The sequence below is a fragment of the Lonchura striata genome, chromosome 1A, assembly GCF_050655825.1.
Source record: "Lonchura striata isolate lonStrDom1 chromosome 1A, ASM5065582v1, whole genome shotgun sequence".
NCBI classification, from domain to species: Eukaryota; Metazoa; Chordata; class Aves; order Passeriformes; family Estrildidae; genus Lonchura; species Lonchura striata.
In genome coordinates, this window is record NC_140741.1 from 43,528,248 (window position 1) to 43,544,874 (window position 16,627).

At 39.7% G+C, this 16,627-nt stretch overlaps 1 protein-coding gene across 2 annotated transcripts; it reads right to left on the reverse strand.

Moving 5' to 3' along the window:
* Positions 1-102: 102 nt before the first annotated feature.
* SLC38A2 (solute carrier family 38 member 2) lies at positions 103-16,066 on the reverse strand. Of its 2 annotated transcripts, XM_021547437.3 has the most exons (16): positions 15,924-16,066; positions 15,127-15,308; positions 14,776-14,857; positions 14,529-14,644; positions 11,658-11,731; positions 11,468-11,560; positions 11,191-11,272; positions 8,204-8,286; positions 7,178-7,236; positions 6,903-7,052; positions 6,103-6,182; positions 5,906-6,006; positions 5,402-5,526; positions 4,677-4,821; positions 4,462-4,559; positions 103-3,713 (listed from the first exon to the last, which is right to left on the reverse strand). In XM_021547437.3, the coding sequence occupies exons 2-16, from the start codon at positions 15,243-15,245 to the stop codon at positions 3,615-3,617; spliced, it is 1,506 nt and encodes a 501-aa protein (XP_021403112.3). In that variant the 5' UTR covers positions 15,246-15,308; positions 15,924-16,066; the 3' UTR covers positions 103-3,614. The 2 variants fall into 2 exon arrangements, with proteins under 2 accessions (XP_021403112.3, XP_077639613.2); XM_077783487.2 differs by having other exon boundaries at positions 4,462-4,821.
* Between the last annotated feature and the right edge of the window lie 561 nt (positions 16,067-16,627).

Genomic DNA, 16,627 nt, shown 5'->3' on the forward strand with positions numbered 1-16,627 from the left:
AGTGCTCAGTAAGTTAAATATGCATGAAATTAAAGGTGCGCTTTTAGCATAATTTTTAAAGAAAATCCTTTGAATGCCTCCCCCAAGAAAAACATCACACCCTTGTTTAGGATTATCTGTTTATTTATTTCAGTTAAAACAAACATACAATGTTTCATTGAAACTGTGTTGCTGGCCACCAGTCTAGCTAGCAGCCGTAGCTAGGCTGTTGGCCTCTCCCAGTAGTGCGGGTATTTACATATGTACACGGATGTACCGCGGGATGCGCGAATTTAGCGGCCTAACTAGCGTTAGATCGCAGAGGTGGTTAACTTGCTGCATTCAGGAAATCATAACATCCATGGTAAATCTTGGAGAGAAAGTACACATGAACCTGAAGAATACTTTCTATGGACCCAAGTGATTCCGGTGTTTATTGCAACATATACATTTGTAATAAATACAATCTTAGTGTTTTCTTACACACCTTAGGCATAACACACTCCTTTCATCTCTGTAAGCATTACACTTTGTTGAAAAAGGCTCTTTCCTTTGACAGCTGTTACACAGATGTACAACATGGACAACTCCTTGAAATGCTGTATCAGTAATGAGAGGAATATATACATAAATCCTGGACTCCAAACCTACATTATATACATTATACTTACAGTATATACACACATACAATTTATGTACATATACTATCATAAATATTGAAAAATAGTTTTAGTTTGAATGGATTAATGCTTTATAAATAACGTTACATTTATGACTGAAATATCATGGAAGACAGTAATGTCTAACTGAGGTGACAGAACAGTGGTTTAATACTGAAGCTGCTCTTTTAGGTGGTTTGTAATGTAGGTAACTTTAAACAGACAGGTTTGGAAAATAATTAAAAAAAAGAAAATCACTTGTTGGAAATCAACCCAGCCAAGCGGAACTCAACTGTTGCAGGTGGAGAGTCAGAAATCAAATTATATAATACATAATATATAATTTGGAAATTGCTACATTCAGAGAATTAGTGACATGTACAATATACTATGAGGTGTCATCACAAAAATGTTCTTCCCTTCTGGTTGCCAAGAAGGACTTTGTAGTAACTTCTCACAACTCCTTCCTCTTCTATGGTTGCTGTGAGAAAGAATATTTCTCACTTTCTTTCCTCTTTTTAAAGGGAAGAACTTCAATCCCTTATGTGCTACAAATTGCTCAAAGGTAGACAACATTTTAATCCTCTTCCACCTTTGCACATTTGTGGAGGAAGAAGAAAAGCTGCCAAAGTACTGAGGAGGCACATGCTCAGCACTTCTGTGGAGATCAGGTAACATGGGATAGTTAGCCATGGATGTACAGTACCTGAGGCAGAGAAGTACCTACGGAGCGCTAGTCACTGCTGACTCCAGGACCATTAATTGCCAGTTGAGTACCACCGAATTAATAATACAAATAACACACAAGGAATCTAACTTGTCATTACAGTTTTACACTATAGTCTTAGTGACCAGTACTTAAAGTCATGCAGAAGTATCAATACAAAATACCTGCAGTTGTTTTTCCATAGATTTTAAACGGCTGGGCAGAGCTTGACAGTATCTGCCAAATGGTGACTATTGTTTAGATTTATTTCTGATTAATTCTACAAGAGCAAAAAAGTGTCAGGCACTGTTTAATTAACGGATTACAGGCCTTTATTTGGTCTCTCTGACACAATGACTGAGTGCGACTTCATAAATCAGATTTTTAAAACATTGTGTCAGATGAAGACAGTTGACCACACTGCCATGACTATTTCATTAATAATCTCTATCTAGGCTTTTGTACCCAATATTGCTGTTTGAGAACCTCTTATAAGCCAAGTATGCTGTTATACAAATGCTACCTCTCTTCAACCTGGGACAAGAATGAAAGAGCAAACATGCACTAGAAACAAAATAGCTCATCACAACCATACAGCACCTGTTTCATCTGCTAAGGCTCGTTAGAAACATATCTATTTCTGAAGCAAACAAGTATGAGATGACTATCCAGTCTATGAGGTTATCTTTAATACTACTATACAGTATAAATTGGAAGAGGAATCCCAGTTGCGTATATGAAGAGAGTTTGTACCAAGCATGAAATATTGGTGCAGTTATTTTGTGGATTTGACTCAGAAACAGAATAGTCAAGTAATTCAAAATCCAATAATGGATGAGGAATTTGAGAAATACTGTACAGTTTTTGAATATTTTACAACTAGAAGACTACATTAGGATTTCTTTGTTTTTCTACAGGCTGTTTCAAGATAGATTGGATAAAAAAAATCCCAACAAACATTGTTACAACTGACAATGGACCTTATTAATAAAGGGAACTTGAGGAGGGAGTTTTGTATTAATGGTGTCATATGCTCCAGTGCCATTCAGTTTCTATCTACAACGGGAAAAAAAAAACCCAGACCCTGTTTTCTCAATTGCACTACTGAGTACCTCAAGAAGGGAAATGTTAATTCCAACTTTACAATTTTAGATTACCTATGCTTTTCTCAAATGTAGCCTTTTCTAAAGGGTGGGGCTTCTTAACGTTTGAAAATTTGCATTTCCAGACTATTTTTGGTAACTCTAGTCACTTACATAAGTCTGAAATGATTTTCAGGATTATTTTCTCTAAGGGAGCTTCATGGGAAGCGTTTAGTATCAGAGAATTTTGACCTGAATTGGCTTATTTTCTGTATTGGTTATTAGAATAATTTTTAAAACAAAATTTCTTCTTATTATGTCTCTACAGAATCATAAAATATGTTGAGTGGGAAAGGACCCATCAGAACCACCATGTCTAACTCCTGGCTCTGCACAGGACACGCCAAGAACTACACCATGTGCCTGAGAGTTGTCTAAACACTTCTTGAACTCTGTCAGGCTTGGTGCTGTGACCACTTCCCTAGGGAGCCTGTTCCAGTGCCTAACCACCCTCTGGGTAAAAAAACCTTTTCCTGATATCCAACCTAAACCTACCCCGACTCAGCTTCATGGCCCTTATTTGGGTCCTGTCACTGGTGACATGAGTGAAGAGATCAAGAAAGTCAAACTAAGATTAATTTAGGACACTAATTAAATATTTTTATGAGCTCTTCTATGTTATTTTTTCATTCTTTTTAGAAAAATGTTTCTTAAAGTCAAAATAGTGCTTTTGAGGTCCATAAGAATTTTTGGTACAAAAAATAAAAGCGTTTCTCTCTTTCTCTCTCTCATTGGTTATTTAAACCCTTTGCTGTAAATTAAAGAGTTCTTTCTCACATCAAATGGTTCCATTAGGCACATTCAAGTAAAATAACAAAATATCCAAGTAACAATGACGAAAGCCAAACACGGCTTGATAAAAGTCTACAGAGTTCTGTCCATTCTCTGGAATGGAATAAAGTTGTCACTTCCTTCAGCCAGACACTCACATGGTTTGATGTCAATATCCACTTCCATCATGCAGAATAGTTTCTTAAAGACAGAGTTCAGATATTCTACAATCAGAAGAACCATCAACAAAGGATCTGCCTTTTAAAGGAAGCTGGATAGCTCATTTTCATTCTCAGTAGGTATCTGAGTGAACACTGGCATTTGAAGTGGTGTGTTACAGAGATTAAACCAGGGCAGTTAATGGCCATCAGATGTAACATTCTGGATCCAGTCTAGAATAATCAGTGTCATACACCCAGTCATCACAAGTATACCACTTAGAAAAAAGAATGAAGCCTGAAAAAGAAAACATAAAAGAAGTATTTCAGATTCTGCTATGACACTGTTGGTAAAATGCAACATACATTTATAAATTCATGCCCATATACTAGCACAAGTGCCATTGCTCACAGAAGACAGGGTAAAAGAGACAAGAGATCAAGTCAATGACAAGGAGCTAAGTATCTTTCTCATATTTGGGGTCCTTTCTCAAATCAAAAAGTATTTATTTTCAGTATAGCAGACCTCACTCTCAACTAAGGGAAGTGAATGTAGCTGCTGATACCAGTCAGGCTATGCCCCCTGTGGTAACCTGTCTCTGTATATCTGATTGAATTATGATTCAGTATGTCTGTGATTAGTAAGAGCACCAAGAACAATCAAGAGAACCCAAACAATTGGCAGAGTTGAGTTCTTATGCGGAAAACTATGTAAGTCTTAAAATAATATTTGAGGAATGTCAAGGCTTTTAAAATATAGTCCTTAGGGTATTCTGCTGAAATCCAGTTCTTAGCAGCAACAGAATGACACAGCTACTGTTGAGATTTGGGGCCGGGGCTGAGAGAAGTCACTGAAGTGAACTGGGTCTTGTGATGGCCAATTCCTTGGTTTTGAGTTCCTATGTAGCTCCCTGCAACTATGCAAGATAACATTAAATGCCAATTCACTGACTACCAGGACTTCAAAATTTATAAATCATGAAGATACTTAAATTTTTTATTTTGAATTAGTAAGCAAGTGTAGTTACATATTTGTCTATACATACCCCAACCTTTTGCACTGATTTCATTGGTTCCTTCTTCACTAATTTGATGTAGAAGGCAGAAGGAAGTATAAAGATCAGCATGGCAGCCGCAGAAGCACCTGTAGAGAAAAAGCATGGAAATAAATATTCATTAACAGGTAAGCATACGCTAATTGGACTGGAACTGCCTTTTCTGAAATGCGAAGGAGTGCTCAATCTGACAAGGAAATGCTTACCAATGAATCCAAAGATGTCTCGAATAGTAGGGACAAAGATAACGAGCATGTTGGTAAATGCCAGAAGAGAGACAGTAATGGAACAGTGACGCCACCAGCTGAACTCCTTCCCTGCCCACAGCAGCTGGGTAATGGAAGTGCGGATCTTTGGAAGAAGGGGAAAAAAAAAAACAGTTTAGTCTTCATTTTGGAAGACAGTGATTTGTCACCTGAATTAGACTTTCCTTCTGAAAGTATTTTAACATAATTTTCCTGAATGCTTCAGATTTTAACAGAGGGGGAAAGATAAAAGTAAAATGGAGAAAAAAAAACAGGGAAAAGTATCCAGTTTGAACAAAAATTTCAGGAAACTTTGTAACATCTAGGGACTCTGCTTAACAATATACGTATAAATGGCAGATCTCCTCCACAAGGTATGAAAAAAGGATGCTGGCTTTTGTAAGCTGATAATACAACAGTGTAAGCATTTTTATAGAGGGGCAATCCGTTTCATTTCCCCAATATAACTATACCAGGAAAACAATACAACTGAATATATTTGTATCTATTGCTTAGTAAATGTTACATATTTATTGATTAACAGTATAGCTATAATTTATGAGGTTATCAAAGTAAGTTTCCTTTTTCAGTTAAGAGAAAAACTCTTCAGTTTTTCAATTAATAAACAGGAGCTGCCAAATCAGTAAATAACTGCAGCAGTACAGATGTTAAAAAAAATTACTTACAGGGAAAATAACTACAGGCACAGTGAGGGTTACAGCCATAAGTACAGCAAGACGCACAATAAGAAGGAGAACATCAGCACCCAGATAAGCAGAGTAGGTGTGAAGCAGTTCTGGTTCGACTTTTCCTATAAGGAAAACAGTATTTTAGTTAGATTTAGTTGACATGCTTCTTAAACATGTGATTCTGCTCTAGAGTTCACACAAATTTTACATTTACATCACCAAAACGAATTGAAAGCCTCAAGAGCTCCTGTAAGAATGTAACAATTTTACACAAATATGACTTGGAGGCACAGAATCTGGTTTAATCCAATTTTAATCCTATGTCTTGGGCCTAATTGTATTACTGATCTCCTTTAGAGTGTGCACTTAGAGAAATACTAAAAAAAAAAGCCCAACAGCGTATAATTAGAATGCATATTAAATGCTTGCTTGTTCTATTTCTAAAATAATACTGTCAGTTTGCAGAACATGAATAATTTAAAGCAGAGAGGCAATACTTACCATAAAATGTCAAGTATCCAAAGAGAGCAGCCAACAAATACATGAGGAACATGGCAAAAAAAGATACATAGGACACATTCATCATTCTTTTCCGGCTTCGGCTGCAAGAAAAAGTAACATTGTTAGTGGTGAGAACATACAGTTTCTTATTATATTTGTTTGTTTTGTGAAATTACAGATATTTATCTAACACTTACCCTTTCAGTTCTTCATAAATAGGAAGAATTGCAGGATGGCAGACAAAGGAAAATGTTAAGATCGGGACAGCATAAACAGTCTGGAAAAAAAAAATGTTTTGTAAGTATCTCAACAGACATTAGAAATTTACTTCACAAAATCATCAGGAGATTCTTCAGTTTTGGCCTTACTTGGTGAAAAGACCAGCTATTCTTTACAATGGAAAATGCAGAAAATGTTTAAAGAAGTTCGTATTTTCTTAAATCCAGATCCTGAGGGACCAAATAATTTCAATTGTCACTGAAGTCCATGGTGAGCTGAATGTTTTTGCATTCAAAATCATGTTCAGAAACTCACAGGCTTAGGCCATTATATCTTGAACTTGGTATTGAGTATTACACATGTGGAGATTCATCACTGTAACTGGGAGCATTCGTGAGCCAAGAATTTGTGACCAGGAATAAGTCAAACATCCTATTTGCACACTTCTACAATCTTTATTTTCTTCTGCAATCTACATTTTGAAATGCTTCACTAACTTCCTTGACAAAGCTTGAGAAATGCTGCACTAAAGAATGAGAGATGTATTTTTTGCCATTCAAACACACACTTCAAGCTCCTCTAATTTCTGTGTATTTGGCATGTGGAAACACCCAATCTGCCTGAGGTAAACAGTGCCCAAGTCTACTGGAACAGAAAGTCTTAACACATCCCAATTTTAAAACTGGGCAACTGCTTGAAGGAAAAATTACCTAATTTATCTGCTACCTACTTAGTCTCAGTTATTTTCAACAAAGCATCTGTTTTTTTGGTCAGTTACCTGTGAATTGAAGATGAAATATTTTGGCTTGCACATATCATCGCTTGTTATATTTTCAGCTACCAAAGGTGCCACGGTTGCATTAAATAATGTCACATTCACGGCAACACTGTCCATAGGACAAGGAATCTGAAACATCTTCCAAATTACCTAGAAATAAAGTCATGCAATTTTTACTTTGACTAATGCAAGATGTGAAAATTTTAAGACACTGTGCTTAATTTCATTTTGAAATGAAGTTTTACAAGCACTTAAGTTTACAAGATTATACTTACAACAATCAGAAAGAAGACCATGCAAAGTAAGGAAAAGCCACTGGTATAGCCCAAATACCCTGTGGTTGAGAAAGACAAAAAAAAAATTAAGATACAACAAACAGAAACACCATTCAAGTCAAAACAAAATGACAAAATACATTCCTGTTAAGTGATCTCTTTAGATTGTCATTTCCTTAGCATTACACAAAACAAATTAATTATTCATTGACTTTCTGCTAATCCCGACCCAGATCTAAAGGTTCTGAAAGACATATTAGGGTCTGTACATACAGTGAGTCTGTAGTGTTAAACTTTTTAACTTACAAGAAAAAGAAGCAAAAAAAATCTCACAGCAACAACTATATGAATTGTTTATTGTATACTAAGAATGATATAGGATTAATTTTAATAGCATGCACTATCAGATAACTTAGCCTTTTTCCTTCTGTTTTTACTGATTTACTTCTAAAAAATAGTAATTTGAGAGAGTAATTCACATTGAGACTCTCAATTATTTAAGTTCCACTACAGGATTCTCTGAATAAACAGCCTGTTAACTGAATTATTCACATAGATCACTGAATTACAGCCATTTCAGATAAATCATCTGGCATGAATATTCTGTTACTCCTCAGGATCTAAAATGAAAAGATACTGCCCAGAGTTTGCAGCCCTACTTTTGAAGGCTGTTACAGAATAGCTGATAACAATATTGTGTTATTTCACCATTGACCAAAATAGATCAAACTTTGGGATAAGAACAGAAACAGAAAGTTACTGTTGAGATTTGTTCTAAAGCCATCCTATCTGCTGCCCTTTCATCTTCCACAAACACATCTGTAATTTAGTATACTTGTCTTGGGGGTTTTTTTCCCTTTCTTCAAGGAGACTGACAGCAATTATCTAAATGCCAATTAGTCCCAAGAGACAAGTTTAGAGACAGCTGTTAATTCACACAGCATTTCAAGACTCAAACACTGCATCAACACATTTCCCCACAGTACTTCCAATGGGTTTTTATTTTGAATGCTCTCTACTACTTACCTAGATTTTTCAATAGGGACAGAGGAAGAATAAGAATGACAGACACCAGCAGCACTAAATAGTCACCATTGAGATACCATTCTCTGTAGAAAAAAAAAAAGGTAGTATTTGTAAGTGATTAAGTATTTAAAATTGCAATTACAGTTTAGTCTTCCCTCTTATTTTCTACAACATATGGCTCCTTAAAAAATGCACTACCTGATGTCACAAATTACAGCATTTAATTTCCTATATGGACCTATGGATAGCTTCTTATCTCACCCCAAACCTGCATTGTGCCTTTCCTTTAGTGTCCTTTTATAAAATAATAACATCTGGAAGTCAAGAGACAAAAAGTAAATGATTGGTTAGAAAAAAAGTGAAGTGAGATCAATCACAGAAAAAATATAATTTTCTTAAGTGCTGGTTCCCAACTCTCCAGATGTTTTAGAATATTGCAGGGCCCCAGCAGGGTTTCCATTTTTAATGGAAATAAAGTTCTGTTGGGTGCTCTGTGGGAGTTAAAGAAAAACAGGTGAGGGCTGAAGGTAAGGCAGTAGCTCAAGCCCACTGGCTGAGAAAACTCCAACAAGCACTGGGAGTCTCTTGGAGGCACATTTTGTCCCTTTCAGTAGGGAAAACATGGTAAGAACTTCAGAAGCTTTTTCCCTCAGAACATTTCTGCCATTTTTTCTGTAAGAAGCAGCAACTATTTTTTTTATAAAACATTTTTGGGCATTAGAAGATTAACATCTTCTTTGAAATACATAAAAACAAAGTCCTGCAGGACCATCCTATATGCTTTAAGCAATTAAAGTAACACTAAGTTACACATTTATTCCCAAGTATTAATAGTTTACATCCTATTATGATATAATTTAACAGTATTTATTTTAAAATGGACTGTATACTATTTAGGTAAAAGATTTAATTTGCAATTTTTATATGCAAACTCAGTTGCTGAGTTATAGCCTTTTATATGGTAATGGGAATAAGGAATAATTAACAGCCTTGCTCTGGATTTACGTAGTAAATGCAAAAAGGATGTAATCATCTCTTTCCTCTGTTTACTTGGGATAACCAGATGTATAAAATGAGTATTTTAAAAACTTAAGATGTACAGGACATTAACACCATACACCTTTTGTTGTCTTTTTTTAAAATATAGTAGACTCGTGGCATATTTAAAAGAAAATCACAACAATAAATTTCTTGCAGTTGATACAATCACAAGAACATGCACTGCTATTGTGCATACCATAGAGAGGCCATCAGGACTTTCAGATCAAGGACTTCAAAGTTTTTCTGTCCTGAAGAGTAAAGAATGGGATTGTGCAGTTTTAAAATATAGCCAAGTACTTTAGAAGTTGTTAAACAAATTTTAATAATGGATCTAGTATTTGCAATATTGTCTCAGAAGTCCTTTTACAGTAAGCATTATTTTGGGACACTTGAACAGGTAAGTGCTTACATTTCGGGCCCCAGGCTGCCAGAGTGGAATCCATGCCAATGGTAGCCACCCAGACTCCCCTAAGCAATGCATGGAGAGAGTCAGTTAAGCCGGGTTCACGATTGCCAGAGCACTGAGAAAATATTTACTTTAAATCAGTGTACAGCTACTTAGTGACAGCCAACAGGAAAACATTTAAGATACAGATCTCAATTCCTTAATTTTCTCTGCCAGATTTGCAGAGCAGCAGCTGTATCCAGAGAGATTCACAGGCTTTAACTTTCCTTTTTGAATTGTAAACAGTTTTGAATTTTTAACTGAAGATGGGACAATTAAAAATATTTGCCTCCGAGCCCCCTTCTAAATACTGGCTACTCCAGGGGCTCTCTTAAGAACCGAAAAATACAGACTTGAATTCAGCCAAAGGAGAGAAATTAAGCTTCCCAGCAAAGAATTTGTAAACATAACACTACTAAGTAAATAGGGTAGGTGCAGTATTTGAGTACATAAAAAAAATGAAAAGAAAGGAAAAGAAATATGGCTAGCACTGTTATTATGACAGTATCTATTAGCAAGCTGTATGAACATCACCAAATGGCTTGAACCCCTTGGGGAACACGGCAGAAAAATGCCTACCTTCTGAACTCAGGCTTAGGTGTAAGTTGGAGTCTTGAGCTGCTCAGCCCTCTCAAGACTGGGACACTTCAGGACAAGGCACAGAAGTACAACTCTGAAGAGTGAGATTTATAGCACTTAACTCTATCCATCTGAACTCAGGCATCTTGTTTTCACACACCCTCTCAATACAGAGTGATATGATCAACTGTTCCTTGGAGACACGCAAAATGTGTCTAAGTCAGGTGCGCCAAACTGATCACTACAGAGGATCACCCTTCTCCGATTGAGCCAAGACCATTGTAATGATGAACTCAAGACATGGTTAGATAAAATTCTCTTTTTAAGGCCAAGCAGGAAAGCCACTATGGAGGCAAGGTGTCTCCAAGGCTAGACGGCAAGGCATCTACCACTCTAGCCTTAGGTATATATACTCTGGATTAGGTCAAGATTTAGTCTCTGAATCTTTTTGAGAATTGTTCCTTAAGACATTCCTTAGGTAACTGCTCCTTAGTCTTACATTTAATCACTTGCCACAATATTAATACTAGAAAACCAAATTAATCAGACCAAACCATTTTGAATGAATTAAAAAAAAAAACCAACAAAACAAACAACAAAACAAAAAACCAACCACACTCACATTTATCTTTCCTTATCAAGTGTATGTACTGACTGGTACATACATTATCACTTACCTGATGTTCTTTACAGAACAACTTTCTGCAATATGATGCAATACCTGTATTTTTCTACCCTTTTCCCAGGTCAGGCTGGATCTAAATGAGGTGAAGCACTCATGGGAAAGGAAAACTTACTGTATCTCTGTCTGTATAAGAAGCTACCCTACGGTGTACCGAACGTGGTCTTCATATAAAAATATATACAGTCTCCATATTTGTTTCTCCTAATAGTTTCTCTGATGAGGAGTTCTAACACCTACCCTGTGGTCTCTTCGATGTTCATAAATGTCTTGATGACCAATGGTAACTCATATTTCACTATGAAGAGGTAGCTTGACATAGCTGTAGGTGAATAACATCATAGATCATTACAAATATAGAATATGCCACACGATGCAAGAATCACATAACATGTTTCATAACTTCACTTGAACACAAGCAGTTAATGAACACATGTTGTGTGACAAATAAGTCTCCAAGAATAAGCAGGAAACAATTATTATTGACAGTACAGACATTTCAAGGTCTTGTCCTCACCTCCAATGTTCTGCATTGTAATTGATCCAGAAGCAGCAAGTTTTCCAGCCATACCAAAAGCCTTCATTCCCAACTGTTCATATAATAAAGATCCTAAAAGAAAATACGATATCCCATTGGAAGGGTGTATTTCAAGAGGATACCATAAGAAACAAATACTACATATTTGTAAAATACTGATTTGCCATACCTCCTTCATTGGCAGTCTTCAAAAGAAGATGCACTGAATACAAAGAAAATATTGAGACAAACAGCAGGAGTATCCTGGAGAGAGAAAAACACACACATTTTAATAGCCATAAATGACTTATTGTAACCCTATTAAATAAAGATGGATCAAATATAAACATTATCCATATTAAAATATTATATGGGGAAAAAAGTAGATTCTAAGGTCAGTTCAAAGTCTTCTGAAAACCCAATTAATGCCGTGTATAGAAAGCATTTTGTTGCATTTCAGAGGCATACAAAGAAATTCTAATGTAGGCTTGAACAACAATTCTATTCAGTCTCAAGTGGCATAAACATCACCAAGTGTCAGGCTATTATACTTGGCTACATTTGATAATAAATAACTTAACAAAGTATCAATGGGAATGTGTGCAGGTGAGGGGGAAAGTTTGCATCCTTGAAAGAAACTGTATTTTTTCTGTCTTCCTGTCCCCGTTCAACATTGAGGCTAACTACAGCTGAAGTGAAGATTATCTCTCGGTCTTAAAAGAAATCAGCTTTTGAGCTTAAACCTGTGTTATGTTCTTGCTTTTATGTAAGGATGAAACTGCAAAAGCCTTAAAGAAGCGACTGAAAATTCAGACTCATTGAGAGCTGTGTTTTCAAACGGAAATACATATCTATTGTCATTAAAAAAAAATTCTTTCCTCAAAAGTTAACTCTTCAGATGTGCTTACATGGGAATCGCTAGTGGCTTGTTTATCTTCCCCACAGCTTTTACAGGCAATGCATATTATTTCCAGAAGCACATTTGCATCACCTAAAATTCGGTCTCTCAACAACAAATCTCTCCCACAACAAATGCACTTCCTGGAGTGGCACGCTAGGGGGGACTTCTCGGCTGCTGAAGAACACAGTGGAAAATTACAAGGCATTAAAAAAAAAAAAAACCCTGCTCTTTCTTATACCAATACAAGCATTTTGCTAGATAGAAAACCTGAGAATCAGCATATCAAAAATTGCTTAAAATGGGTAAACTTCATTTCCCAGAATACATTTCCTTTTGTGTAATTTTTAATGTTTGTAAAGTTAGTAAATGCAGCACAAAGAACTGGAAACAAAAAGACCTGAGAAGCTTCACAGATCTGTGTAGGAAATTTAAGTTACTGTGTCAATTCAAAACTAACACATGCACACAAATAAACCTCTCTATTTCTGACAAGTAGAGATTAACTAGGATTTGACTCAGCCATCAGGTAGAAACAGCACAGCTGAGATGTGCCACTACCTTAAAACAGCAGAGACCCTGGATCTCTCAGTCCTACCATGGAAAGGCTGCCTACAGTGTAGACAAGACCAGTTCAGCAAATGCATCTTTAAGCTCACTCTGTTTCTGGCTTCCAGACCATTTGATTCATTTATTTAGTGCTGACACAAGTGACAAGTCCCAGCACTTACACAAGTGCCTCCACAATATTCAAAGAACTTACTGCCCTAATCAACTGCATCTGGATCTGATTTTGTAACCTAGTTATTAAGGGATGCCTGTAATGCCCTCACTGTCATCATAAATCCTCAGTCTCATTTGTGATTAACTGCTTTCCTGCCTCAGAACTGTACGGTCTACAAGTTTTGCAAGGTAACAAGGCAGTTTGTCTTTGAAACAGCACTAATGCAAATAGATCTGAATGCAGCATCTGGGAATAAAAAGCACCCAATTGTTAAATCGGCAGTTTTAAACATTTTTTTTTCCTCAGAAAAGAGAACCCCTGAAGTCTGTTTCAATAGCTAACCGTAAATTGTATTTTTTCCTCTCCTCAGAGACATTCTAATGTGCATTACATTGATTGATTATCTTTCATGTGCTGCAGAACATCTTTAGGGCATGAATATCTATTCTAGATTAGTCGTTCATTCAGTTCAGCATCATCTAAGCAAGTGAAAATCTTAGTAAAAGATTAACATATCACCATATGTTTAAAATCCTCTAGGTCAGAACTTCACATGTAGGTAGCTTCTTCAGGGAACTTGAGCACCACCTGATACACTGTGAAACATCTGGAAGTAAATCTGACCTACTTTCTGGAAATCTGGCAGCAGAGTCAGGGAAATTTTGAACTAAACATTGCTTTTCATGTGTTCTTGAACACTCAGCACATTCATCTATTTCCAGGATAAAAACACAAAATTCCTTTAAACATATCCATGGATACTCATTTGCAGTCAAGTCAGTGATGCTACATGTTGTGTGAGCTGAACTGCCTCCAATACATGAAAGATGTACTTTCCCAAGACATTTAAAAGCACTATACATAACTCTATCCTTATGTATTTCTAGTTACATTACACTGTAGTTCTGCCCTACACCTCAAAACTTCTGCCAATGTTGACAGGCCAATAAAGACAGGCTGGTTATTCCACATCCCTCCCTTGCAGGCAGACAGAAATTTTTATAGGTGTAACTGAAAGCATATCCCTGAAGTGGGTGAAAGCACAGCAATAAAACAACTTCTTTATTGGTTTAAGTACATTGTAACTCTGTAGGCACAACGATGTCAGTTGAGGAAAGCAAGATCACATCGCTGATTGGATAATAGAACGTTCAGGGGAAGTCTATCAGTTATTCATGGAGAAATTACTGCCAAGTCGAGCAAAATTCACTGTAGAATGTTTTTGTTTTGCCTAACTTGGAATGAATCTGTTTAATTTTTGCAGGTTCTTCTGAGTGCATCACAATCTTTAAATTCAAAACAAGCCTAAAATGCAACTCTGCACCTATGAAAATGACTGGATATTTTCCAGGGGTCCTATTTTTACACCATTTATTTTTCCATTATGAATTACACACCAGAAAGACGGGGGCTTTTTTGATGACTCAAAAGATACTTACACAAAAAGCGCAATTCCAGTGTTAGCCATGGCAAAAGAAAGACCCAGGATGCCACTACCCACAATAGCATTGCTCAGATTAAATACTGACATTCCAAAAGAAGTAGTACCCGGATGCTGAGGAAATACAGATAGGTAATAATTAATAGAAAGTTATTACTCATCTAAGAATTAAAACAAACATTAAATTGGCAGTACATTTCTGTTTGTTTGTTTGTTTATTTGTAACGTCATTGCCGGGTACTTACATACTGAGTTTCATATTTCTTCTTTCCAAGATTAGAGTCGAGCAAGAAATTTTGGTTTTCTGGATCAATATCCGCATAGTGGCTGCAAAACAACGTTGCACCATTAGCGACTCTTACGGGAACCTTGCATATTCACTTCCCGATCAGCATTTCCGATCCGTTTCAAAGGGAAAAGGAAAAACCGATGGAATAACCCCGAAAGAACCACCCCACCTGCGGCTGTGTCAGCGCGCGGAGCGTCGCGCCCGTCTCCGGCCGCAGTGATCCCCGCGTTTCCGCAGGGATTTGCCGACAGACACGCAGCACCGCCGGGTCCCGGCTGGCGCCGCCCGCCGCGGGGAGCCCCCTCACCTCTTCATGGCAGCCGGCTTGGTGGGGTAGGGGTAGCTGAAGTCGTTGCTGTTGGAGCTGTAGCTGCTGCTGTCCTCGTCGGGCGAGATGTTGAACTTGCCCATCTCGGCGCTGCTCATGCTGGCGGGGGTCGGGCTCGGCGGCCGCCGCTCTTTTGTCCTTGCCGGCGGGACTCGCCGCGCCTGCGGAGGGGGCGGGAGGCGACGTCAGTGCCGCAGCGGGCGCGAGGCCGTCACGTGGCCCCGCGGCCCCCGCCCGCCGCCGAGTGGAAAAGTACCGGGCGGGGGGCGCGGGCGCGCGCACGAAGGTGAGCCCCGCGCCGGGCCGGGGGCGCGCGGCCGCCGCCCGGCCCGCGCCGAGAGCGGCACCGGCACCGGCACCGCCACGCCGGCGGCACACCGCCACGCCGCACTCTCCCCCCTCCCCCTCCGCCTCCCCGCCCCGATAGCGGAGAGCAGACTGATGCAACACCGGTGGGCGATTGTCACATCGGCTGCCGCGCGGCTGTCCCTCCCCGTGTTTACCTCCCGCCTCCCCGCCAGCGACACCGCGCGACCCGGCGTTTTCAACGGAAAAACGCGAGCCGGTCGCGGGACTGCGTCGCGCCGCAGTGGCTTTGCGGGTTTGCCACCTTTACGGGATGCAGCGGCGGCGCATCCCTACGCGCGGCTCGGCGGCGTCCTGGCGACAAGCCGGGCCGCTGCCGCCGGACAAAGGCGCGAAGGACGAGCCGTGCTCCGTCAGAAAAGTCGCCCCGTTCCTCTTGGCGGCCCGGTAACGGCCAGCCCCTGCCGTACCTTCTACGCGTGAGCTGGAAAGCGAGGGTCTCTCCCGAAGCCTCGGAATAACGAGATTCTCCTGCTACTTCTTCCAAGGGAAAAAGAAGCCCTTAACTATGATATGTCTGCGAAAACAAGCCCCTAGATAAACAAAGGTAGAAAAAAAATCCCGTAAAAAAGTCAGAGCTATCAAAAGGAAAGAAAATATCGCGTCCGTATCGCTCCGGTGTCCGTCCCGGTCTGACGGCCCCCTCGGGGCGCCGCCGCTCTTCAGGCAGGAATGTGGGCGTGTCAGCGAGGGGCGCGGCGCCCGCCCGCTTGCCGCGCCGCCTCCCGCCCGGTGTCCGAGTGACCCCTTGCCGCCGCCCGGGCAGGGGCTGGGGGGGCATAGGGGCAGGGGGGCGTCTCCGACTGAGGGGTGGGAGCCGGTCAGCGGCGGGAGCCCGGCAGGGGTCGGGACCGCGGCCGCTAGCACATGAGCCGAGCAGCGCTCCGGTGTTTACATTGGGGCACTGGTTTACACGGCAGAGACGGGACGCTGCGGTGCTTGTCAAAAGCGCTCTGCCTCAGAGGCGCTTCTACCGGCCCAGTGCAGCATCCGCAGCGCGACTGCAGCACTCGGTGGCTACCGGTTCACCCAGGATCTGCCTCCCTCTTCCACCCCGCGCCTGCCTGCGGCGCGGGACGAGGTGCCACCGACCCATCATAGCTCCTCGGTGCAG

What these genes read in the sequence shown, in the direction of transcription:
- SLC38A2 (XM_077783487.2), bottom strand. Translation starts at nt 15,245, where the DNA reads ATGAGCAGCGCCGAGATGGGCAAGTTCAACATCTCGCCCGACGAGGAC. An exon ending in AAGCCGGCTGCCATGAAGAG is followed by an intron (nt 14,858 to 15,126) that starts GTGAGGGGGCTC and finishes GTTGTTTTGCAG; the next exon opens with CCACTATGCGGATATTGATC. An exon ending in ATTTCATCTTCAATTCACAG is followed by an intron (nt 6,183 to 6,902) that starts GTAACTGACCAA and finishes TTTTTTTTCCAG; the next exon opens with ACTGTTTATGCTGTCCCGAT.